The following is a 26,808-nucleotide window of genomic DNA, read 5'->3' as shown; positions in this document are numbered from 1 at the left end:
TATAGGTAAGGTGACATGTGATAGCAGCAGTTAGTAATTTATTTTTTGATATTTTTTATTCCTGTTGCCCTTTCCCATAAAAGCTCTACTTTGTCTCATCTGACCAGAGAATATTCTTCAAAAACGTTTTTGGCTTTTTCAGGTAAGTTTTGGCAAACTTCAGCCTGGCTTTTTTATGTCTCTGGGTAAGAAGTTGGGTCTTCCTGGGTAGAGTCCCTTTTTATCCAGACGCCAACAGATAGTACGGGTTGACCATGATGTACCCTCGGACTGAGGGACAGCTTGAACTTGTTTGCATGTTAGTGGAGGTTCTTTATCCACCATTTGCACAATCCTTCATTGAAATCTCTCCTCAATTTTTGTTTTTCATCCACATCTAGGGAGGTTAGCCACAGTGCTGTGGGCTTTACACTTATTGATGACACTGCACACGGTAGACACATTCAGGTCTTTGGAGATGGACTTGTAGCGTTGAGATTGCCCATGCTTCCTCACAATTTTGCTTCTCAAGTCCTCAGACAGTTCTTTGGTCTTCTTTTTTTTCTCCGTGCTCAGTGTGGTACACACAAGGACACAGGGCAGAGGTTGAGTCGACTTCAATACATTTCAACTGGCTACAACTGTGATTTAGTTATTGCCACCACCTGTTATGTGCCACAGGTGCTGTTAACGACACAAATTAGAGAAGCATCACATGGTGCCAGACAATGCATCCAACAATGGACTGGAATCATTTGATAATACGTAGTGACTCGAGAAGAAGAAGATTGCAAGCATATTCAATGAAGATTTTACTACCAAAGCATTTGTAATTGCAATCATTTTTCTGGGAGAAATTGAGCATTATCTGACAGAATTGCAGGGGTGCCAATCAGAGATGTCCCGATCGATCGGCATCCCGATCACGTCATTTTCAAAGTATCGGAATCGGCAAAAAAATATCGGACATGCCTTTTTTAATATTTTTTTTTTAATTAAATCGCTTTCTAATTGTATTTAACGTTACAGACAAAATGTCTTACACTCATCCAGAGTAGTTTTGGCTTAAAGTAGGGCTATCAATTTTATTGCGTTAACGGCAGTAATTAATTTTTTTTCCATTAATCACGTAAATAATTAACGCATGCGCTACACGACCCACTCACGCATTGTCGCGTTCAATCTATAGACGCCGTTTTACCTATAGATAGCGCTAAAAGGCAGTGTATAATGAGTGGAGAGAATTTTTGACAACCTTTGGAGCCATTTTTTATGTGGCTAAAACCTTACAATACCTCTCTCAGCAATTAAAAATAAAGTGGGAGGCAATGTGGGGAAGAAAGGTAGTAGATGATCATTTTCTTAACACCATATGTTATTTACCAACGCAGAGAAGATATATCAATTGGTGCCCCTACACACAGTCATGGTTGGACTTCCCATCATGCATTTGGGCAGAAGTTAAATGGCTGCAGTATCATTTACTGAAAGCTCAACAAATACACTAGATGGCAATATTTAGTCACAATATACAAATTCACATTTATCCTTTAAGAATTACAAGTCTTTCTATCTGTGGATCCCTCTCACAGAAAGAATGTTAATAATGTAAGTGCCATCTTGAGGATTTATTGTCATAATAAACAATTACAGTACTTATGTACTGTATGTTGAATGTATATATTCATCAGAGTTTTATTCATTTTTCAAAATGTAAATGATCGGGAAAAATTATCAGCAATGATTGGAATTGAATCGGGAGAAGAAAAAAAAAAGCAATCGGATCGGGAAATATCGGGATCGGCAGATACTCAAACTAAAACGATCGGGATCGGATCGGGAGCAAAAAAAACATGATCGGAACAACCCTAGTGCCAATACGTTTGGTCAGCATTGGATGTACTCAACTGTCAATGTTCATTCCAAATTTCTGGAAACTTTTACTATCAATTTTATGGATGAAAACATTTTAATTTAATAGACGATAACAATCGTCGACCAACACCAAACGAAATTATTCTGCGTTTAATGTCAACTGAAACTAGATTAACACATTTTGAAATGACTAAAATATAACCCAGACCAATAAGTATTGTCGTCCAAAAGACTTAGATCAAAATGAAAAAGATTAAAACTAAATAAAGTAGGGCTGCAGCTATTGAATATTTTAGTAATCGACTGAAAATTCTATCGATTAATCGATTAATCGGATAAAACTTTTTTTTTTTAGGTGAAGAGCAATTATAAATATAGATGAGAAAACAAGACATTTCATCTAATATTGAAACATTTTCAGTCAATCAATGACTTTATTTTCAATGTACATTGTTGAAAACAGCCAACAATTGTGTCTCAAATGTGACTTAAGCAAAAAAAAAAAAAAAAAAAAGACTAATTCACTGCTTTCCCTCAAAAAACTTTTACATCTTATAAAAAATATATTTCTTACCTAAAAATGTAATTACGCTTGATAACACACACCACTTAAAAATTAGGTGTTTTTCCCACGTGTTTCAATTGAATTTCCACTTGATTCAAGCTATAAATTCTAGGTAAGTTTTAAGTTATTCTAAACTGTAAGTCATGATAGGATTTGAGTTTTTGCAGTGTTCAAAATAAATGCTGTGCTGTATTGGAGCACATTAGGCACCAGTGCTACTTGGTGTTTTATCTAGCAATGACTACTGAGCTCAAATTGACAGTTAGCATTACTAAGTTTTTATTTTACACCCTAATAACTCTACAGCACTGTTTTCACAGATTAAATAAAGCCTGTATGTAAGAGTTAGCCACGCATCGACAGTAGTCATAATGAATAGAAACCTAGCCCTCCGCAGGGATAACGTTACGTTAGCGAGTGACAGTAACGTTAATCTTATTTATAAGCGCTGAGAAGTGTACTGCTTTAAGATGGCGGCTGTTTTATTAATGCCGCCGAGTCGGTCATTTCGCATCTAGTTCTACGTACATGTGATATCTATGACATGCATACAGACGCTACCTGCTACCACAAGTAGCAACATGTGGGCGTAGTTTTTAGCAACGTCGGCAGCTTGTAATGGCTGTTGGCTGCAGTAAGTTTTTTTTTTTAATTTTATTTTATCTATTGCTTCTTCCTCTACGCACGTGACGCCAGCGCGCTGTCCCGCATTAAAAGTAGGGCTGTCAAAATTATCGCGTTAGTTAATTTAATCACGTTAAAATATTTGACGCAATTAACGCACATGTCCTGCTCAGACAATATACTGCCTTTTGGTAAGTTTTACAGCAAGGCTTTTTGTGCTTTCTAACAGCGAACTCTTGTGGTCGCTTTGCGACATGGTTTATTGTTTTCTTGCCAGTTCAATATGGCTGCACGGCGTCTCGGGCTGACAGCTACGTTGTAATGTTGTGCTTATATGATCCTTGGACAAGATTTGTCCGTAAGTATGGTTGTTGTAAAGAATGTACATATTATGTTAGTAAGCGAAATGTTATATTTTTTGTATGAGACACTTTTTGTTTATGTTTAGTGAACCTGTATAGTGTGCTAAGCTAACGTTGTTGCTAATGCAATGCTTGTGTACTTTTTTTGGTAGTTTTACGACGGTCTAAAGAGGACAATGGTTTGAGGCCATTTTATTAATAAATCAGATGAAAAAGGAAGAAGTCTGATTATTAAGGCGTCGTTCACTAGCTGTCTAGCTTTGGAAAAAGTAGACGCTTCGGAGTGAGGACAGCATAGACAGATTTAAATGACAGTAGAGTGAAATGCCCACTACAGTCCTTATGTACCGTATGTTGAATGTATATATCCATCTTGTGTCTTATCTAGAGCTGTCCCGACTAGTCGACATAGTCGACGTCATCGATGACGTAAATCCGTCGACGAGCACAACATCCCGTCGACGGTTAATGAAGGGTTAAAAAAATATATGCATGGAAAGTTAGAATGTCGGATGCTCTGTTTGCAAGCGGGGAAAGCGGCACAAAGCCAAAAAAAGCGCACCAGAGTGTCCAAAACATTGCCTTATTTCAAAGAAACAAAGGAGAGTACACTCTTCTGTCCTGTCTCTTCAATGCCAAGCTTGGCTGCACGTCGGCCGTGAATAAACACCTCAAGCGCCTTCACGCAGTTTTTTTTTTTTTTTTTTGTACACCAGAGGGTGCTGTCGCCTTACTAAATAATAATGTTTCATTGACAGTGGGCCTATAAGTGCTATTAGTATTGTTCTTAATGCTAATTGAAAGGTTTATTTCATGTTATGGTTTATTTTATGGTATAGAAAATTATATAAGGTTAAAAGGTCATAAATATATACAGTATATACAGTGATTGCACTCAAAGGAGAGATTGTCAATGATAAGGTAATAAGGTAAAGGCAATTCATATAGGCAATTCATTGATATATAAATAAGGTTTAAAAGGAAAAAGGTGAAAAGTTTTTGTTAATTTCTAATTGTGTTGCTTTATTTGTGTGCACCGTAACTCTTACAGTGTGTTTACATCAAGGATGGAATAAAAGTTGTAAACCATCAGTTTAAGAGACCATCTTTTCAATCGGGATGCTACACTAGTTAATTCTATCAGCATTTGAACTCATTGTTTATTTGTGATTTATTATTGTTATTTACGTGTTTATTTGTACTTTAATAAATAATTTGAGTGTTCCAATATGTTTTTTGTGAATTGATAAGTGTCAACAAAAATTTCATTGCTAAATTAGTAAAAAAAAAATTTAAAAATTAATTATTAGATTAGTCGACTAATCGTAAAAATAGTCGGCTGACTAATCGGGAGAAAATTAGTCGTTTGGGACAGCCCTAGTCTTATCTTTCCATTCCAACATTTTACAGAATATATAATTTACAGAAAAATATGGCATATTTTATAGATGGTTTGAATTGCGATTAATTGCGATTAATTAATTTTTAAGCAGTAATTAACTCGATTAAAAATTTTAATCGTTTGACAGCCCTAATTAAAAATAGTCCGGGCAAAACGTGATGCAAAATTAAACGATTGCTCGAGGTGAATAAAATTACTCGGATCAGTTTTCAAACTCGAGTTACTCGAGTTGCTCGAGTATTCGTTTCAGCTCTAAAATAAAGTGATGACTAAATTGCCAGAAAACCGATGTAGACAACCACCACACCACCCAAAAGTACAAATGACAAGTTGAGAAAATGATGTAGCTACCTTCTCATTACTCATTAAATTATAGGAGACGGTTTCAAAAGTTGTGTTTTTTCCCTCTGAAACCATGGAACAAGTCCGGTAACCAACATGGCTGACGTTGACCACTGACAATTGAAACGATCGTGGCGCAAAATATGATCTAGCAGCCGTGCGCTGAACACTAGGCTAATTCAACAAAACATCTTGACAGCCTTTTCCCATATCATTATTCCCATCTTACGATCTGCCCCTCCACAAAGTTCTGAGGAAGTCAATCTCGGTGCTGTGCAAAGTACATGATCGTAAAGCTGTCTGTAAGAAGACTAATACAGACAGTTGTGTTTAACCTCCCACTTGTGTTCAAACACCCTGAGGACGTGTGTACCGTGGCGCGTCTGCCGTCCAGATGTGTTTACAGCTGAAGGCTAGACGCGGCCGAGCGTTGCGCTTGAAAGAAACCCTCCGGTTGAAGAGTGCAAACGGGCAGACAGGAAGAGGGAAGGATGAAAAGGAGGATGAGCGAGGAGGGGTCTTTCCCATGACCATTGTTCCTTAAATATACAGTCACTGAGGAAAGTCTTGTCGCTTATCCATTTTGTAGAAACAATTGCGAATAACCTGACTTTTAATGATTCAATTGGTTTCAGAAATGGCGCATAAGAAAGCTAAGACCCTCCCAAATGATGTTGAATGTACAAAAATATGTTTCACTGAAAAAAGATTTATCATTTAATGAAGACATAAAGGTCCAATTTTGGCAAAACAAAAGTTTTGTCGCCTACAGAAAGTAGTGTGAAAATTGAACAAAAAATGTACTTCAAATACAAAAATATGTTACATAACATACGTGAATTAAGTAGTGGTGCTGTGAGATCCAAATTTAATATTTTGTATGACTTCCATGCGTTTCGGCAAGGATTCATACACTTTATTGATGAAGTCATCAGGAACATCAAAGAAAGCAGTCTTGCATGCCTCCCAGAGTTCATCAACATTCTTGGGTTTCGTCTTCCATGCTTCCTCTTTCATCCTGTTCATGTCTGGTGACTGGGCTGGCCAGTCCTGGAGGATCTTGATCTTCTTTGCCTCGAGGAACTTTGAGGTAGAGATTGAAGTATGCGATGGAGAACCATCCTGCTGCAGAACTTGTCCCTTTTTATGGTTAGAGGCAGCTACGAGTTCATCACTCGAACCCCCGCAACACACCACATCACCCCCATCCTCCGTCAACTTCACTGGCTTCCCGTCAAACAAAGAATCAACTACAAGATCCTCATCATCACCTTCAAAATACTCCATGCCCTGGCCCCTCCCTACCTTTGCGATCTTCTCCGTCTAAACAATCCAACCCGTTCACTTCGATCCACCACTATTCTTCCCCTCTCCGTCCCCCGTGTCCGCCTCTCCACCTTTGGTTCCAGAGCTTTTAGTCATTGAGCCCCCCAGCTCTGGAACTCCCTACCCCCTGATCTTCGCAGCATATCTACCCTATCACTTTTCAAATCTAGACTGAAAACTCACCTGTTCACTCTTTCTTACCCACCATAACCCCTAGCTCTGTTATGTTTTTATTTCTTTTTATTGTGCTTTTAATTTTTTTATCCTTTTAATCGTACTGTGAGTCCATGTCTCTTGTGAAGTGTCTTTGTGCGTTTTGAAAAGAGCTCTAGAAATAAAATGTATAATTATTATTATAAGAGCTGTTGATATTTCAGACAATTTATGTTGCTGTGTTTTACTGTTTTCTGAGTGAATCTCGGATCCACGCTGGCTCCAGTAGGTCTCCTGCAATATTTGCGACGACTGTGGTGTAATTCAATGGAAGATTCATCTGAAAAATCCACCTTTTGCCACAAAAAACAATGAAGTTTGGTGGTGGCAAAATCATGGTTTGGTGTTACATCCGGTATGGGGGTGTGCGAGAGATCTGCAGGGTGGAAGGCAACATAAATTGTCTGAAATATCAAGAACTCTTAGCTGCCTCTTACATTCCTAATCATAAAAAGGGACAAATTCTGCAGCCATATGGTGCTCCATCACATACTTCAATCTTTACCTCAAAGTTCCTCAAGGCAAAGAAGATCAAGATCCTCCAGGTCTGGCCAGCCCAGTCACCAGACATGAACAGGATGAAAGAGGAAGCATGGAAGACGAAACCTAAGAATGTTGATGAACTCTGGGAGGCGTGCAAGACTGCTTTCTTTGATGTTCCTGATGACTTCATCAATAAATTGTATGAATCCTTACCGAAGCCCATGGAAGTCATACAAAATATTCAATTTGGATCTCACAGCACCACTACTTAGTTCGCTTATGTTATTTTTGTATTTGAAGTACATTTTTTGTTCAATTTTCACACTACTTTCTGTAGGCGACAAAACTTTTGTCTTGCCAAAATTTAACATTTATGTCTTCATGAAGTGATAAATCTTTTTTCAGTGAAACAAATATATTTTTGTACATTCGACATCATTTGGGAGGATCTTAGCTTTCATATGAGCCATTTCTGAAACCAATTGAATCATTATAAGTCGGGTTATTAGCAATTGTTTCGACAAAATGGATAAGCGGCAAGACTTTTGTCAGGGACTGTACATCCATCTCTGAAATCTCAATCTAGAAAAGCTAACTTCAACTGGCTAGGACTTGTGTCAATGGATTCTTACTGTACAAACATTTGGCAAAACCCCAAACTTGCGCTTATCCTTAAACGATATAATTCAAGCAGTAAACAACAGAAAAGGGAGCTAATCAGCGCGCAAAAATGAAGAACGGAAATAGAAAATGACTTACTGTGCCAAGTGTAATCGTCACACCAGATCCGTGGCGAAATTATTCAACTATTTGTATCAAAAACATTCACTTTTTTCCACCGCCTCAAACTGCTAATCTGCTCCGCTATGCGCACTACGGCCTCCTTAAATCCCTTTGGAGCATACCTCCACGTCTTTCCATTGACCAAATCACCATAGCCACGGACACAATGTTTGTCCCGCGAGCGAGAAAAACCACCAACTTCTGACTGAAATGGTAAGTTACGACCGTGCTTCATGCGAGAGAACGTTTCCGCCATCCTGAACATTTTTGCCGACGTCCTCAATAGAAGTGGGAACCTCTTGGTACCTCACGATACAGTACGCGATACAAAGCTCATGATAACGATGATCTGACGATATGGCGATACAACAATTATTGATACATTGGTCAGGAAATCATACTATTCTACAAACAACTAATAAACAGAAAAACAAGCTTCTGCTGCGAATTGGAATGAGTTTATCCCTAGTAGACGTCCAATCCATTTGAACTGGAGGGTGGCAGCGAATGAACATTCGTTCATTCGCTGCCATCCCTCCCACTTCAAACGGATTGAACGTCTACGGCCGGTAGTGGCAGCCAATACCAGGCAATGAGGTCATTTTGGGCCATTTAAGCTCATTTACCTGTTCATTTTCAGTTAATTCCTGCCGATTTTGGGGTATTTTATGGGTCTCTTCCTGTTTATTTTGAGTTGCAGAACAGGAAATGACCAGGGAATCACCCAAATGAAAAGGCAATGACTCAAACTCAACAGAAAATGACCTGTAAATGCCCTGAAAATTAGGGTTGAGAACCTCTGGCATGAAGTTGATCCGATATGTATAGGGTTAGGGTTAGGGTTTAATACACAGGTTACGATTCGATTAAAAAACGATACATTTTTAAGGGCGAGCGATTCGATACCGTTTAAGAACGATACGGTTCGATACAGAGTGAAAACGATACGATAGTAAACATTTGTTGTGTGTGTTCGTACTGTATTTTAAACATAAAAAAGACCACATTTCTAATAGCAAAATTAAACAACAAAATTTCATACCAATGTATGTTTTTTTTTTTTTTAATGAAAAAAAAATAATAAAGCTTACTAAATGACCGACATTTTGTTGGATGAATTGGTAATAAAATAAAACTCCAGTGAAAATTACTGCATTTCCTGGTGCTTTGAACACGAGGTAAGTACCGTATTGGCCCGAATATAAGACAGCCCTGATTATAAGACGACCCCCCCCTTTTTCAAGACTCAAGTTTTTTTGAACACCAAATTAATTTTTATACAGAAAATAATTACAGTACATCCGAAACAAATGATTATAACAATATATTTGAGAGAAAAAGCATGTTATTTTGCCTCATTCAAATCTTAATATCTGAACATTTAAATATGTCAACTAGAGCTGGGAATCTTTGGGCACCTAACGATTCGATTACGATTACGATTCAGATGGTCCGATTCGATTCTAAAACGATTATTGATGCACCCCCCCCCCCCCCTTTTTTTTTTTTTTTTTTTTTTTTTTTTAATATTTTGTACATTTGTTCCAAAATTGTTCAAAAATACTCTCAGGCTAAACCAAACTACTATTTCAGTATCAAGTTAACATATAGCAGTAAACAAATATACAAAAATAACAGTAAATAAAAAACTCCAGTCCCCATTCTGTATCAGCAGCTTTAAACTACATTCAATTAATTTAATGTTGTGAATCAACCGTTAAAGTTGTTAAAATTGCTCCCGTTAATCCATAATTTCCCTTTTGTCAACTTTCGACATGTGAAAGTTTTAAAACTATTTTAAAGATAGATTCAAGTCAATATTTTACCGATTTAGGAGTATTTTAGATAAAAAGTTAATTAGGTTTGCTTGGAAGGTTCGCTACAACAGCCTTGCAGAGAAGTGTACTGCTTTAAGATGGCGGCCGTTTACTACGTCTGCGTCTAGCTTTTTGTAGATGTGCTGCAAACGCTACCGCTACCGTAATGCATCTAGTCTTATATAAATGATATCTACCGTAACATTATGTGGATGACTTACTTTTGTAGCAGCTTCAGGTATGTTGTTGTGTTTTTTTATCTCGTGGCATGAGTTGAGCTAGAGCCGTGAGTTGAGCATTGGCATTACCCGAGGGGCCGGGTAATGAGAAGCATGATGTTTAGCTACTCTCGCTCCGTTGCTCATTGACCGCGCGGCGCACTGAGTGTGTTGTACTTCCGCTTTACTTGGCATATTTCAATAATCGGAATTTGGATGTTTGTGAATGGTTCTCGAATCTTCCACGGCCGAATCGCGAATAATCTAAGAATCGGAAATTTTGCACACCTCTAATGTCAACTAAAGTGCAATCACATTCGTAAATGAATAGCTTCTGTTTTTTGAAATGTAAATAAACCATTCTATTTTGATAAAACAACAAAATTGCAATAACTCTATTAACCATCAAAGTGAAGTCTAACTGTAACTGTAGTCTTGAAACAAATCTGAATAAGGAAAAACATTGCAGTATAAAATAATGCAAACTGGTTAAACTTGTGAGTAACTGAGATCTGTCATGACACAACATCGCTTGAATGATATCTGGCGCCATCTAGTGTCGTGAATGGCTATAATGTCTAGACCGCAAATATAAGACGACCCCCACTTTTTCAGTCTTATTTCAATGCAAAAAAACCCCGTCTTATATTCAGGCCAATAAGGTAATTCCTGTCGATTTTGGGGTATTTTATGGGTCTCTTCCTGTTTGAGTTCCAGAACAGGATATGACTTGGGAATCACCCAAATGAAGAGGCAGTGACTCAAACTCAATAGAAAATGACCTGTAAATGCCCTGAAAATCGGACAGAATGACTGTGAATGCTCTGGTTTCGAATGAACGAACGTTCCCAGTCTAAATGGGTTGGGCGTCGAGCACCGTCAATGCAACCTTAGAGTTAACTGAGACACCATTAGGGTGGAATATTTTGGTAGCAACTTGTTGGTTCATTTTTATTTTTATTTTTAGAGATTGACACCTTTTCAAAACGATATCTCGATTCTTGGCAGGAGCATATCGATAACCTTTTGGGATGCAAAGTATCACGATATACAGTATCACCATTTCCCAGTCCTCAACACTTAAATGTGTCGTGACTTCATTAGGGAGTGTTTCAATTCCTGACAAAGAAATCAGAGCAACTGGATATAAAAAGGACACTTTAAGGCTGATAAAGTGCACCAGCGAAAGGGAAGCGGGGAGGAGAGCAGCCTAGACGCTGATGTGAAAGTCCTTATAAGGCTGCGGGCCAGCGGGCAAAGGGAAATTACCAGAAAGGAACTGATGTAAGAGCAGAACATTTGAGTCACGCCGTGACTTCCTTGAGAAACTCGAGCACTTGCCAGCAGGAGGACGGCAGAGAAGCGTTACTTTTAGAATGTTGGCGAGGTAATAAGGTTTAGACCAAAAAAAGTCCCACTTTCAATTGGCAAAAGGTGAAATTTGCCGCCGAGTCAGATTCACTTACTTCCTTCTTTTCTAGGATTTGCTTGCTTTCATTTTAACAGCTGACTTAATAGCCCAAAAACATTGCTGTTCACTTGTTGCTGGCCAATGACCTTCCTCTTGATTAGATATCGGCCCCTTTCCGCTTTTTAACACTGAAGTAACACATCCCAAGAACAGGGCTGCGTTGAACTGTGTAGCATCTCGTTGCTTGTAAAAGACCCTTGACGGCAAACTACGCCGCCGCCGTCCAGGTTAACTCTATCCTAGCTGCACTGTACAAATGGTCACCTTAGCGCCAAGCTAAACACCATACAAAAAAAGCATAGCTATTAAAGACACAGGCTAGGAGCATTGTATTCAACATCAGTGCGGTTTATTTATTTTATAATTTTGACATGACAAAATCAACCTAAACTGTGCCAAAAAAACAAGTGATTATCTTTTACAGTGCTGGCCAAAAGTATTGCCCGCCGCTGCAAATCTGTCAGATAATGCTAAATTTCTCCCAGAAAATGATTGCAATTACAAATGCTTTGGGAGTAATATCTTCATTGAGTTTGCTAACAATGAAAAAACATAAAAGAGAATGAAAAAAAAAATTAAATCCTTATGATTTTACACAAAACTCCAAAAAAGGGCCAGACAAAAGTATTGGCACCCTTTGAAAAATCATGTGATTCTTCTCTAATTTTTGTAATTAACAGTGCCTGTTACTTATCTGTGGCACATAACAGGTGCTGGCAATAACTAAATCACACTTGGAGCCAGTTAAAATGGATTTATGTTGACTCAACCGCTGTCCTATGTCCTTGTGTGTAACACATTGAGCATGAAGAAAAGAAAGAAGACCAAAGAACTTTCTGAGGAGCAAAATTGTGAGGAAGCATGGGCAATCTCAAGGCTACAAGTCCATCTCCAAAGACCTGTATGTTCCTGTGTCTACCTTGCGCAGTTTCATCAGTAAGTGTAAAGTTGTGGCTAACAGAGGCGTGCGAAATTTCCAATTCTTAGATTATTCGCGATTCGGCCGTGGAAGATTCGAGACTGATTCACAAACATCCAAATTCCGATTATTGAATTATACCAGGGAAAGCGGAAGTAAAACACAGTGCGGTCTTTGGGACGCAATGAGGAATGGACCGTGAGTAAATATCATGTTCAACTCATGCCGCTAGATATAAAAAAAACAATCATACCTGACTGGGGCCGACAGCCGCTACAGACAACGCCCAGTTGCTAGTTGCTACAAACATACGGCTACAGTAGATATCATATATATGTAGAACTAGATGCAAAATGACAGACGATGGTGGTGTTAGAACATGTATTATTGAACAGAGATGCGAAATGACAGACTTGCCGGCGTTAGTAAACAGCTGCCATCTTAAAGCAGTAGACTTCTCTAGAAGGCTCTGTCGTAGCGAACCTAATTAACTTTTTATCAAAAATACTTCTAAATCGGCAAAGTCTTGTCTTGAATCTATCTTTAAATGATGAAACAGTTTTAAAACTTTGACAAGTCAAAAGTAGACAGAAGGGAAATTATGGGATAACAGGAGCAATTTTAACAACTGTAACTGTTGATTCACAACAGTAAATTAATTGAATGTAGTTTAAAGCTGCTGATACAGAATGGGGACTGGAGTATTTTATGTACTGTTATTTTTGTATATTAGTTTACTATTATATGTTTACTTGATACGGAAATAGTAGTTTGGTTTAGCCTGAGAGGATTTTTGAACAATTTTGGAACTAAGGTTCAAAACATTAAAAAAAAAAAAGGAGGGGTGCATCAATAATCGTTTTATAATCGAATCGGAGCCTCTGAATCGTAATCGTAATTGAATCTTTAGGTGCCCAAAGATTCCCGGCTCTAGTGGCTAACCTCCCTAGATGTGGACAGAAAAGAAAAATTGACGAGAGATTTCAACGAAAGATTGTGCGGATGGTGGATAAAGAACCTCGACTAACATCCGAACAAGTTCAAGCTGTCCCGCAGTCCAACGGTACAACCGTGTCAACCCGTATATCCGTCGGCGTCTGAATGAAAAGCCAAGATATGATATGGTATGGTAGGATACCCGGGAAACCCCACTTCTGACCCAGACACATAAAAAAGCCAGGCTGGAGCTTCCCAAAACTTACCCGAGAAAGCCAAAAAACGTTTTGGAAGAATGTTCTCTGGACAGATGAGACAAAAGTAGAGCTTTTTGGGAAAAGGCATGAATATAGTAGAGTTTATCGGGGGAAAAAAAAACAAGGCCTTTAAAGAAAAGAACACTGTCCCCACAGTCAAACATGATGGAGGTTCCCTGATGTTTTGGTGTTGCTTTGCTGCCTCTGGCACTGGACTGCTTGACCGTGTGCATGGCATTATGAAGTCTAAAGACTACCAACAAATTTTGCAGCTTAATGTAGGGCCCAGTGTGAGAAAGCTGGGTCTCCCTCAGAGGTCATGGGTCTTCCAGCAGGACAATGACCTAACACACACTTCAGAAAGCACTAAAAAATGGTTTGAGAGAAAGCAATGGAGACTTCTTAAGAGGCTAGCAGATCTCAATCCCTGTGGAGAGATCTGAAAATGGCACCCTTCAAATCTCTGGGACCTGGAGCAGTTGACCAAAGAAGAATGGCGTAAAATTCCAGCAGAGCATTGTAAGAAACTCACTGAGGGTTGTTCGCCATTATTTTGTCAAAATGTTGTGCTACCAAGTATTAGGCTGAAGGTGCCAATACTTTTGTCCAGCCCATTTTTGGAGTTTTGAGTAAAATGATAATGATTTCATTTTTTTCCCCGGTTTTCATTGCAAGCAAAATAAATTACGATATTACTACCAAAGTACCAAAGCATTTTTAATTGCAATCATTTTCTGGGAGAAATTGAGTATTATCTGACAGAATTGCAGGGGTGCCAATACTTTTGTCCAGCAGTGTAGATACCACACATTTGAGAGACAATAGGGATGGTAAAGTGACAATATATCGAAAAGGTGATAAATCACAATACTTTGTAGCCGTGCTGTGCTCCCACCGAGAATCAATACATGGTTTTAAAAAGGTGTCACTGTTTAATGGGGAAAGAAAAAAACAAAAACAAAAAAACAGATTGCTCCCAAAATATTCCACTAATTTAGTCTCTTCATTAGCTTACTGGCTGCCTTTGAAGGCACCAGAAATTAGATTCATTTTAACTGGATTGGACGTCTATCGCTGTCAATGGCACTGAAACCAGAGCATTCACAGCCAGTCTTGTGGGCATTTACAGGTCACTTTCTGTTCATTTTAGGGCATTTACAGGTTACATCCTATTGATTTTGAGTCACTTATTCATTCATTTGGGGACATTCTTGATGAGTCACTTTCTTGATGAGTCCACTTCTGACTGCCATAGACGTCCAATCCGTTTAAAGTTTGTTCTTCTGTTTAGTAGTCGTTTTGGAGACTATCCTAGAATGATTTCCTGATCATTGTTGTATCGCCATATCGTGAGGTCATCGTTATCGTGAACCATGTATCGTGAATCGTATCGTGAGGTACCCAGAGGTTCCCGACCCTAGAGGTCAACAGATATCTGATTTTCAAAGGCCGATGCCGATTTTTCAAGTAGTAATTCAGCTAATTGCCAATGTCGAAAGCAGATATTGTAAGCTAATATTTGAGGCCGATATGCTTTAAAAGCCGGTTGATAATGAAACTCATTTCTGGATGTCTATAAGAGGTTTGATTTTTCTTCTGCGACTTCCTTTCTTTTAACCCTGGCCACTAGGTGGTGCAAATCACAATTAACAAAAATCATCACCCACAACAGTAAACATAACTATTCTATTGGCGATATTTTATATTGGCGGTTCACCTTTACTACATATAAGATAGACACTTCCTGTGTTGAAACCATGTCAGATTTATGCTAGAGCTCATTCTCAGTCGTTGACAATAGTGCTGCAATGATTAATCGATGAACTGGAGTATTCGATTAGGAAAAAAAGATTCGAATTCAATTTTGCTGTTTCGAGTATTCGTTTAATTAAAGTGGCGTTGTAAAGGTTTGTTTTGAAAGTGTTTGCATTTAATTTTATTGATTTGGGTGGATACGCTGCATCTAGTCTGCCTCATTTCACATGGCTGAATCCAGCTGCTCCCTGTTTAGACCAATATAAGCTAAGTTTTTGTTTGAGCAAATTTTTGTTTAATGCATTCGTAATTTAGTTTATCGGTATATTTAGCCTTTTTTGTGGGAATATGTGTTCGAACCATTTCTTAAGAGCATTGCAAAAAAAAAAAAAAGTTAGCATTTCATAGCATTTAAGCTAGCAGACTTTTGCGATGCATGTTAGCCAATTGTTTTTTTTTTTTATGTACATAGATCCTCATTTATTTATTATAACGTTTTAGGTTCAGCTCAAGTATTTGAATTTTTTATGTTCCTTATCCGATTACTCGATTATTCGAACTAATTCGTTCATCGATTAATTGACTACTAAAATAATCGATAGCTATAGTCCTAGGTGACAATGATAGCCATTCAATCCATTTTGGCAGACAGGCAATGTATAGTGTTCACAGAGTATGTTTTTTTAGTTAGTTTTTTTTTTTTTTAATTAAAAACAAAAAATAACTCATGAGTTGCCATTGACAGTGCTAGACGTCCAATCCATTTTGACTGAAAGAGGCTGGCGGCGAACAATCGTTGCCAGCCCTCCCAGTCAAAACTGATTAGGATGGAAACATTTCCAGTTCTCCTAGTTTGAATGAATTGGACGTCTCTCGTTCTCAATAGGAGGCAATGAGTTAACAGCAATAGGCGTCCAAACCATTTGAACCGGGTGGGCATGCAGCCAACTTTCTCTGGCAACCATCCCAGTTCAAATAAATTAGACGTCTGTCATCACCAGTGATTTAATTGTGCCAAAACTTAGGTAGATAGGTTTCAAAATATGACTCAAAAGAATCATTACTTGCTAATTATTTCAGGGGGAAAAAACAGGATGAAATTAGGAAAGCTGGTATCTAACAGTTCCAACATTAACAAACAGTGATACATACAGAAAAATGTACAGTGTCATCACGAGTCATGACTCACAATACTTTTATTGTCCCACTGTGTATATGGAAAGATGTTATCTTAACATCTATGAACGAGATTTCGATTTTGACAGTACCAAGTCCCAATATATTAGCTCAAATCTGTCAAAGGGAAGAAGGGATATAAGCTTAAAAACCTGCTTGAAGCAGTTTGCATTAAACAAAGAGTGTGTGCACCCCCCTACGCGCGCACACACACACATCCCAACAATGACAGGAGGGGTCCTCTTCATTGTTCCCAAATCACAATGCTAAACTAAATTTGATGTGGCAAAAACAAACTAATGTACTGTTGGTTTTACTGATTTATAGAGCCTAGCCTGGAAGACTCACAGGTAAGCCGACCTGACAGCTCCAATCTCGGCTTCTACTTGCTAGCTAACCCCCGGCAGACAGGATGGAGAGGCCTCCGGAAGCACGAGCTCCACGGCTACCGGGGAGAGGGGGCGCTGCTCCCCCGGACAAAGCCACCCGGGTCCGGGATACACATTCGCGTGGATACGTGGGGACCGCGTTTGCGTTACAAAAGTAGGCTCCGGGCCTGAAAGAAGGATGTGATTTAAGACGCTCATTTGAAGAGACACAGGGGCGGGAGCGCGCTCGCGCACGCGCACTCGCCTAACGGAAAGTATTGTGTCGTCGCGTAAATTTAAATTAGGAAAAAAAGACGATAATAAATCCATTTGGAACACTTTTGAACACATACTAGAGAAATAGCTCCCTCACACAAGTGTTGGAAATACCGCCAACGTGAGAATCTGTTCAACATTTCAAACGACGAGGCGTTGACTTACTTGAGAAAGAACAATTAGGTTTTCACGCTTACCGTTTTCGGCATCTTGGCTTTTGTTGGTCCGACTCGGATTCGAAGGGAGGGAAAAAACAACCAAAACTAATAGAAGAGACGAGCAGTTGTCGACGCCACCAGAAAACTTTTTCCCATCCGAACAACGGCGCCAGTCAAACGCCTTCCTGTCCAAAACGAATCCAACCTATGTCTTGTTAGCTCGATTGAAAGCACGCCAAAATACTTGGAACTGTCGAAAAAATGGTGAAATGGTTGTGCCTGCCGCCCTGAAAAATAGAAATGGACTCGAAAGTTGGATTTCCTGCTAACGGTACCCGGACTCTCAAACCACACCCAGGCCGATGACAGGGCAGCAGTCAGACAGAAAGGAGGAGAAGAGAAGAGAAACTCGCTTTGCTTTGGCTGGCTGGCTTTAGTTGGACCCCGCCTGCTGCCTCTGCATCATCATGGCCGCGTTCGTTCGTTTGCCCAAACCTACTCCTTTCCAGAGAGTCTCATTTTCGTTGGATTCATCATCACTCAAAAGAATTTTTTAAAAATTGCGTGGACTGTTTTTTTTTTTTTTTTTTTTCGTTTTGAAAGCGTCACTTGTTTTAGTTTATGTTAAAGCAACACTAGGTAACTTTCATAAACTATTTTCAGAACAATTGTGATAATATGTGGACAGATAACTAGTTGAATGCATAAGCGGATTTTAAGGGGGGCCGACAAGTGTCATTGCATGAAATTGACCTTCCTAAATATATAAAAGTTGACAAAAAGTTTAATCTCAGGAGGGAAAAAAAGCAGGCTACCAGGATATACAGAATAAACATTGTCACTCGCTGGTGTGATGCCCCCCCGGACGAATTTGGGTGGGGTGGGGAGATTAGCCACACTAAGCACACAGTTGCTAACCATCATTAGCTATTGTTTAGCCACAACTGGATTCATTACCATATTACTATTCATCTTTCACACAGACGCTGGAAACAGAAATGTTGTTTCTGCAGGCGACCGGGAGTTTGATTTTTGATTGATTGATGATTTTACAGCACTGTACAGGTGTGCGCTGGTCCTCATGGGAAACAGTCTTCCTTAAGGCAAAACACTACCGCTTTTGTCCACCGGCGTCGCTAAAATAGACCAAAACTGAAAAGTTGACAAGCGTTGCTTTAAAACATGAATCAGATGAACGTTGTATTTGAATGTGTCAGTGGTACTCCCCGAGGTTTCTCATTTTTCTCCCAATTGACTCTGGAGTTTTTGGAGTTTTTTCCTTGCCGGCATGGAGGGTCTTAAGGATAGGGGATACCCAGGACTTGAACTGTATCTATTCGTCTTTGTTGCTTCATTTCTAATTATGTATCATATTGCCTCTGTAAAGCCCTTTGAGACTTCTGTTGTGATTGAGGGCTATACAAATAAAATTGAATTGATTCAATGGATTTTGGCTCAAAAATAATGAACAACAATGGCTTTTTTTGTGGGGCCAACAAAGTTCACACACTAATTGAAATTTTGATTGGGAACATTCGTTCATTCGCCCCTCCCAGTCAAAAAATGGACTGTACGTCTAGAGCCGTTAGCGGGAGTCAATGAGTAAAATGAGGGTTAACAATTATAAATCGTGAATGAAAGGGTTAACGTAACTAAGTAGCTGTCCGCCATTGACAGCGATGGACGTCCAAACCATTTGAATGATGGCTGCTAGCCTTCCCAATTCAAATGGATTGGACGTCTGTTGCCATCAGTGGCGTTGAAACATGATCATTTTTAGCTGAAAAGACTAGCTGAAACAGGAATGACAATTACTTTAATGAGTACCTTTTGCTAATGTTTTATACAGGCGATGGCGGAGGGGGGGAAAAAGGCAAGTCGTTTGCCTTTCCCACATGGTAGCAATGCTGCTGGAATGATGGAAAACACTCCAGCAGACACCGCAGCAGAGCTTGCAGCAATGGAAGGAGGTAAAATCATTACCAGCCTTCATTTTGAGCTTGTCATGTTATGTGGATTACACAGAAACGCCAAGTCAGAGAGAACAGTCAGATGATGTTTCACTAAACTCCCCCCAAATGCTTCATTATAGTAGACAATGCCCTGTGGCTTTAACTCTTTGGGGATACAGATGGATGATTCATGACATTTCCTAAGAGCTTGAGAAGCTAAAGGAGGTCTTTGTCGTGCTGATTTCTTAACATTCAACTCACACTTCCCTATCATGTCAAAAAGTGTGGATTTTGCAAGAGTCTTTTGCATGAAATTCAAACGTTTTGTGTTGAACAAATGCAAAGTGATGCCAAGCTGGTCTAAATGATAGTATACCTCAGAGGTGAAACGGTCCTTGGATATCTCCCCAAAGGCGTAGGTTTGCATAGGGACGGTAGGGACAAAACACTAGCAACTTTTCAGGATGCTCAAATTGTCCCACCAACTTTTAAGCAACCTTGTTTGCGTTATATAATGACTTCAGTTGTATAGGTTATTGAGATTGTCTTCCCATGTTTGATTTGTTGTAATTGACCTCACAGTGAATTCTTTTCATTATGTTCAGAGTTAAATGTTTTCACTTACTGAATGTGCCGGTCATTTTTCTCCCCTCTGAAATGCACATTTGATTGCCCCCCCCCCCCCCCCCCACCACCACCACACACACACACACACACACACACACACACACACACACACACACACACGAGCTATTAGGGATATTAGTTTTTTTCAGCCAGCAGCAGCCACTGTAAGAAATATAAAAAGACGTCAATCTTGTGGACGTGGGGGACACACCACTAATTTTGCTACTAAACATCTGACCTGCATCAGAGTTAGCATAACATTAAACTGTGTGAACTTGCTAACCTGGAAAAGTAGGTAACTGCTTAGAGAGACGTGGCCTCCTTTATGTGTTTTTCTACTGTTTTAACGTTAATTAAAAGTGAGAAATGTAGTAAACCCAGTTTAACCCTCTTCTCCCCAATTGTACTTTTTATTTTTATTTATGTGTGTAAAGCAGCCCACAGGAGGTTTCATTTTTTGTGGAGTTTGGCTGTGCTCGTGGACCAAAGCAGTAGTGTTTTACCTGAAGGACTGCTCCATTTTTTATTTTTTTGTTATTCCCTGACAAAGAAGTTTTTTTCAGTTATATTTAATTTTAATTTCTTTCTTTAGACAATGTTGAGTGGTCTTACGACAAATGTTATTTTTTTTTGCATTCCTGGATAGTTGAAATATGATTAACAAGCTTATATTTATTGTGTATGTCAAATAAATTATGTTTAAATGATGCAATTTAAATTTGCTCATAAAATCCAGAATTTTTTTCTGGAAGTTTTCCAAATGCTTCTTTAGTAATTTTTGAAAACAAAGGTTTGAATTGAACGATGTAGTCTGAACCAATACACATAAAAGTTAGTATAAGTCAATCCAGATTGATTTTGCATTGATCATTAAGAATGTCCCGTCCCCAGCAAAAAATGTACATGCAGGTTCTGCTGTTATAGCGTCCCTACCAATGTTGAGACCAAACCTACGCCCTTGTATCTCCCAGTTTTTTGTTTTTTTTTCTTCTTCAATACACTGTTGAAATCAGGCGAAATGACAGGATAATGGGCGATTTTCAAAGTACTTTTATTTTGAAATGGCACATCAGAATTTCATCGGAGTACTTTAGTTCGAGTCTTGGGTTAGTCTTATCAAGCTCACCCTGTCAAGACGAATATTCAATTTCTCCTCCCAGCCGGCCACACGGTACACAAAGGTATGGACTGACAACATTTACATTTGTCACCGAGTGGGAATTGAATCCCACTGCTGGCAGTTAAAGCACATTTGAACTATTATAAGTAACCCATTTTTGAATGAATTTCCAACATAATTAAAATGAGTGAGTTGTTACCTTCGCCAGCAGAGGGCGCTCAAACCCAACATTTTGAGTCAACCTTAAATGAAGAGGAATGCTAATTTTACTTGATACATATGTAACATAGTTTAAAAAAAAAAAAGAGTTCGTTTTCATTATTAAGTCAAGAAATAGGTTCATTTAAGTGGCTGGCTTCGTTTACTTAGAGTATGGGAGTCTCTGAGTGACACTAATGTTCTTTATTGTTGTGTATTTTGCTTATTTTATCCACTCAATATGCGAAGCCATTCACAAGTGTTGTGTTGCTAAATGTTCACGCAATGCCATTTTTCTAGATTTTTCCATTGCCCACGCGACGTGTTGCCTTTTCTGTTTCCCCCTTGCTGCAAATGCATAGTGAGGCTCGACAATAAACATCTGTCATCACAAGCCACCAAGTCTCTTCGATTCTTTTGTGAAGGCATCCCAGAAGACAGCGTTACACATACAGTAAAATTACTGTAAATTAGGCCTACATATTATATCGTTTGAACATCGGCATTGCAATGTGCGCATGCGCAATCCTCCTATTATAGGACGAAGTTACTGTTTCATTTTATTAATTCATTTTATGATTAGTAGATTATTTATTATTTTTTTGAACACGTAAACTTTTGTTTTGAGACATGGCCTCCTGGATGCCTTTTACATACAGCAATCTTCATTGTTCACAGATGAACACCTTAACCTGAATGAAATGGTCTTATGTGATTACCATGTTGTCATGGTGAGTCAACCAGTCTTCCCAAACAGAGCAATTCGAGTCATATGGTGAAAACAGACTTCATTATGATTGACCTGACACTTTTGCCATTCAGTGCGTCACGCCTTCCTGAAGATGGCCGCCCCAGACTCCGCTTCATTAGCAGTAGGTCACATGCAGCGATGTAATGCCAGATTTACGTTGAAAAAGAACGAAAGCGGTCCTGCATACAAACAGGAAGGACCGTCTCAGGAGTGATTTGTTCGAGGATTCAAGGTATGCATTATATTTTTCATACCATACATGCATTTCGAAACTTGCCAAAAAAAAAAAAAAAAAAATCAATGGGAGAAATTAGCTGCATTATACTTTGCAATATTTATGTAAAAACTGCTAACTGCCCGTTTTTTTTGTTTTTGTTTTGTTTTTTTTTTGCTTTCAACCAAGAATCGAGACTGTTTTACATCCATATCTACAAAGAATTCAGGGATTTAAAGATTTATTCACAAGAATTTTCAACGCAAAAAGCTCTTTGTTGTACTAAGGGGGCGGCCATAGTGACTTAACGAGCAGCACATTTGACATATTTACGTAAAATAAATTCTAAGTGGCTGTTTTTTTTTGTTTTTTCCCCCCCTTTAAACCAAGAATCGAGACTTTTACGACCATATCTATAAAGAATTGTCAAGAGTCAAGAATCTGCATTAGACAAGGTGATGATGCTGGAACTTTTGTTTGGTGCTGTTCCAGTGAGAGTTACAAAGATGACTGCCAGAAGAAAACATCAAAATTCCCTCAGTCCATGATGATATGGGGCTGCGTGTGGGGAGATGGCTGTGGTTAAATTATCAATAAATGCGCATGTTTACATTGAAATTTTAGGCTGCTTTCTCATCCCTTCAATTGGAAATGTGTTAGTCATTTTCCAAGATGACAATGCATCATGCCAGAGGTCAAACTGTTAAAGCATTCCTTGGAGGAAGACTCATCCAGTCAATGTCATGGCCTGCAAATAGCCCAGATCTGAAAACTTGTGGTGGAAATTGAAAAAAATGGTCCACAGCAAGTCTCTGACCTGCAAGGATGATCCGGCAACTGCAATCAAAGAGATTTGGCACCAAATTGATGAAGAATACTCATCAATCCATGCCTCAGAGACTGCAAGCTGTCATAAAAGCCAGAGGTGGGGCTAAATACTAGAGATGTGTTTTGATTGTTATTTCTTTGTTTCTCATGATTCCATATTTTTTTCCTCAGAATGGAGCGATTCCATATATTTCCCTGCACTTGCTCTATAACAGTAACATTTACTGAGCACCTCAATGTTTTTTTTTTTCATTTCTGAATGCTAAAGAGTTGTGCTTTTGAACTAATTCATTATTTTTTCAACAATTTTTATCAGAGTTTGTTCTACATGATAAAATGTCTGAGTGCTCGTCCGAGACTGGTGATTCCACTTTTTGCTAGGGGTTGTAGATACATACAACATGTGTTGCCTTCATTTTAATGCTTCTATAAGGCTTTTAATGTTTGCGGCTCCAGACATATTTTTGTTATTTTGGCTGAAAATGGCTCTTTCAACATTTTGGGTTGCTAACCCCTGGTTTAAGGTGATCATACCGTCTGAATCTCATACCGGCACATACCTACACCCAAAAGGTACCAACTTCAGTTTTTTTCCAATATCGTTCAGCCCAGCCCTACTGTAAATATGATATATGACAAGTCTTTATTCAAATGTTCTTAAACTTTGAAGGCAAATATGCAACAAACGGCCAGGAATTCTCCCAATCCATCAACATTCCTGAAGTGTTTGCAATCAAGGAGGCGATAACACAATATGAACATCATGTACCTTTATTAATGGTGAGAAACACGTCATTAAGACTTACATTTTGTTTGAGCCCACAGACTCAAATAGTCTAGTTTGGTCTACAAAAAGCAACGCCTTCCAGTCAGTGTGGATTACAATACCGCAGATTAAGCACAACACCAAAAAAAAAAAAAAAAAAAGAAAAAGCTTGCTTCAATGTTTCCCTTTTTTACACCCACTGACACCACGTTAGAAAAGTCACCGTTACAATGCACTGTTTTTCAACCGTGTGATTTTGAAAGTGAGCGGGCTTGAACCTGAGTATTACACTGTAAATATGTACAGTCATGTTAATGGGCACGACTCTTGTCCTGACGGTCCGTCCGTCCGATAGTATGCTGGCATCGAGTGTCGTAGGTGCGCAAATTGTGTGAATGTGTGTTTCAACCTTTGAATCGCAATTTAAAAACAACTTTGGTCTTCCATTCCATTGACATGCTATTCGAAAAGTCCCACGTACATAGGGCGTCGGCCCAAAAATGATGGAAAGCAAAACCTCGGTTTCATATTAATAACAACTAGCGGGCGTCTGCTCTGGCCGCACGGTTTCGTCATTGCCAAACATTTCCAGTTTGAAGAGGAAAAATCTGAAAAGAACATTAAACATCAATACACAAATGATCAGAACTGGCACGGTGTCATCATTGAAAAAGTGGCCTTTAAGTATTGAGCAGGTGCTTTAACGCGTAACACAATCCGAGTGGCTTTTACTCGTACACGAGGCAAAATCCGAACCAACGGAGGTTACAACAATCAAGTGAACGGAAGAAATGTTTTACATTTACAGGTGAAATCCAATCCACAGGAATACGTGGAAGTATATACAGTGAGGGCTTGACTTTGCTCTTACATCAAAATGAACTACTGTACCAAATAAAAGATAGTACATACTCCCAGTGACACACAGTGTCACACACATTGGGCGTTATCCCCCCCCCCCCTTTATTGAAATAAAACTATTTTCACTATATACATTTGATATTTAGTTTACATTCAAGGTAGAGATACAATTTGTATCAACAAGCAAAAGTCAATTCCAGACATTTGTGGCTTGGTTGTTTGCGGCACTTATAAAAGAGGAGGGAAGGACGGAAATCAAGCTTTTTTCAGCAATATTTGAGCATCTTATTAAATTGTAGAATTGCACTGTGACGAAATGATCAGCATGTTAGGACAGTTCACTTCCTTTTAGACCCAATGTGAGATTTCTGGACAGTTTGTCACAGAGAACCCAAATTAGGTGAAATCCAAAAGGGAATGTGTTGAAAAATGTCATTTGTTAATTGACTTTTATCACTTTAACCCTTAAATATCTGCAACATGAAGCAATTATCAGAGAATCCCAAAATTAGAAAAATAAGGTCCTAGTGAAACCTTTTTTTCACATTTTTCAAAAGTCAAAATGAATATGTGTAATAAGCGCTCTGATATCTATAACCTTTGCTAAATCCTGTTTGTTTTTCTCATGGAACCTGCAGATGCATGTGTTGACTTGCATCCATCTTTTTTTTTTTCCAAAAGGAATTGTCAAAATTCTCAATTAGTCTCAAAATCATGAAATTTTAGGTGTATCAAATGTGATACGTTTGGCAATAAAGGCTTTAGGGTGTAATTCACCAAGCAGCCAAAGTGAGGGCCAAAAGTATTGGCACCCCTGCAATTGAGTCAGATAATGCTCAATTTCTCCCAGAAAATGATTGCAATTACAAATGCTTTGGTAGGAAAATCTTCATTTATTTTGATTGCAATGGAAAAACACAAAAGAGAATGAAGAAAAAAAATCATTATCATTTTACACAAAACTCCAAAAATGGACCGCACAAAAGTATTGACACCCTCAGTCTCATACTTGCTATCACAACCTTTAGACAAAATAACTGCGAACAACCACTTCCGGTATCCATCACTGAGTTTCTTACAATGCTCCGCTGGAATTTTAGACCATTCTTCTTTAACCAACTGCTCCAGGTTTCTGAGATTTGAAGGGTGCCATTTTCAGATCTCTCCACAGGTGTTGTATGGGATTCAGGTCTGGGCACTTTAGATGTCTCCAGTGCTTTCTCTCAAACCATGTTCTAGTGCTTTTTGAAGTGTGTTTTGGGTCATGGTTGTGCTGGAAGACCCAGGACCTCTGAGGGAGACCCAGCTTTCTACATTATGCTGCAAAATTTGTTGGTAGTCTTCAGACTTCATAATGCCATGCAAACGGTCAAGCAGTCCAGTGCCAGAGGCAGCAAAGCAACCCCAAAACGTCAGGGAACCTCCACTATGTTTGACTGAATGTTTAATTGAAGGCCTCTTTTTTTTTTCCATGTGAACTCTATGTTGATGCCTTTTCCCACAAAGCTGTACTTTTGTCTCATCTGACACATTCTTCCTAAAGGTTTTTGGCCTTTTTGGGCAAACTCCAGCCTGGTTTTTTATGTCTCTGGGTCAAAAGTGGGGTCTTCCTGGGTATCCTACCATATAGTCCCTTTTCATTCAGACGCCGACGGATAGTATGGGTTGACAATCTTGTACCGTCGGAAAGCGGTACAGCTTGAACTTGTTTGGATTTAGTCGAGGTTCTTTATCCACTATCTGCACAATCTTTTGCGTCATTTTTTTCTTTTCAGTCCACATCTAGGGAGGTTAGCCACAGTGACTCTGCGCAAGGTAGACACAGGAACATACAGGTCTTTGGAGATGGACTCGTAGCCTTGAGATTGCCCATGCTTTCTCACAATTTTGCTTCTCAAGTCCTCAGACAGTTTCTTTGGTCTTCTTTCCTTTCTCCATGCTCAGTGTGGTACACCCAAGGACATTGGATAGAGGTTGAGTCAACTTTAATCCATTTTAACTGGCTGCACGTGTGATTTAGTTATTGCCACCACCTGTTATGTGGTGCCACAGGTGCTGTTAATGATACAAATTAGTGAAGCATCACATGGTTTTTCAAAAAGTGCTAATATTTTTGTCCGGCCCATTTTTGGAGTTTTGTGTAAAAATATAAGGATTTCATTTTTTTCCCCCATTCTCTTTGTTTT

At 38.9% G+C, this 26,808-nt stretch overlaps 1 protein-coding gene across 1 annotated transcript in view; it reads right to left on the bottom strand.

The window, feature by feature from the left end:
• Positions 1–17,705, bottom strand: part of LOC130906469 (moesin-like) — a 35,732-nt gene extending 18,027 nt beyond the window's left edge. The window contains exon 1 of the mRNA XM_057820841.1: positions 17,345–17,705. Within this exon, the coding sequence (XP_057676824.1) occupies positions 17,345–17,356 (12 nt within the window). The 5' untranslated portion in view covers positions 17,357–17,705. The remainder of the gene's footprint in view (positions 1–17,344) is intronic.
• Between the last annotated feature and the right edge of the window lie 9,103 nt (positions 17,706–26,808).

This window comes from Corythoichthys intestinalis, chromosome 18, assembly GCF_030265065.1.
Source record: "Corythoichthys intestinalis isolate RoL2023-P3 chromosome 18, ASM3026506v1, whole genome shotgun sequence".
Lineage (NCBI taxonomy): Eukaryota > Metazoa > Chordata > Actinopteri > Syngnathiformes > Syngnathidae > Corythoichthys > Corythoichthys intestinalis.
Note: the sequence above shows the minus strand (reverse complement) of the source record. Positions and strands in the feature narration are given on the sequence as shown.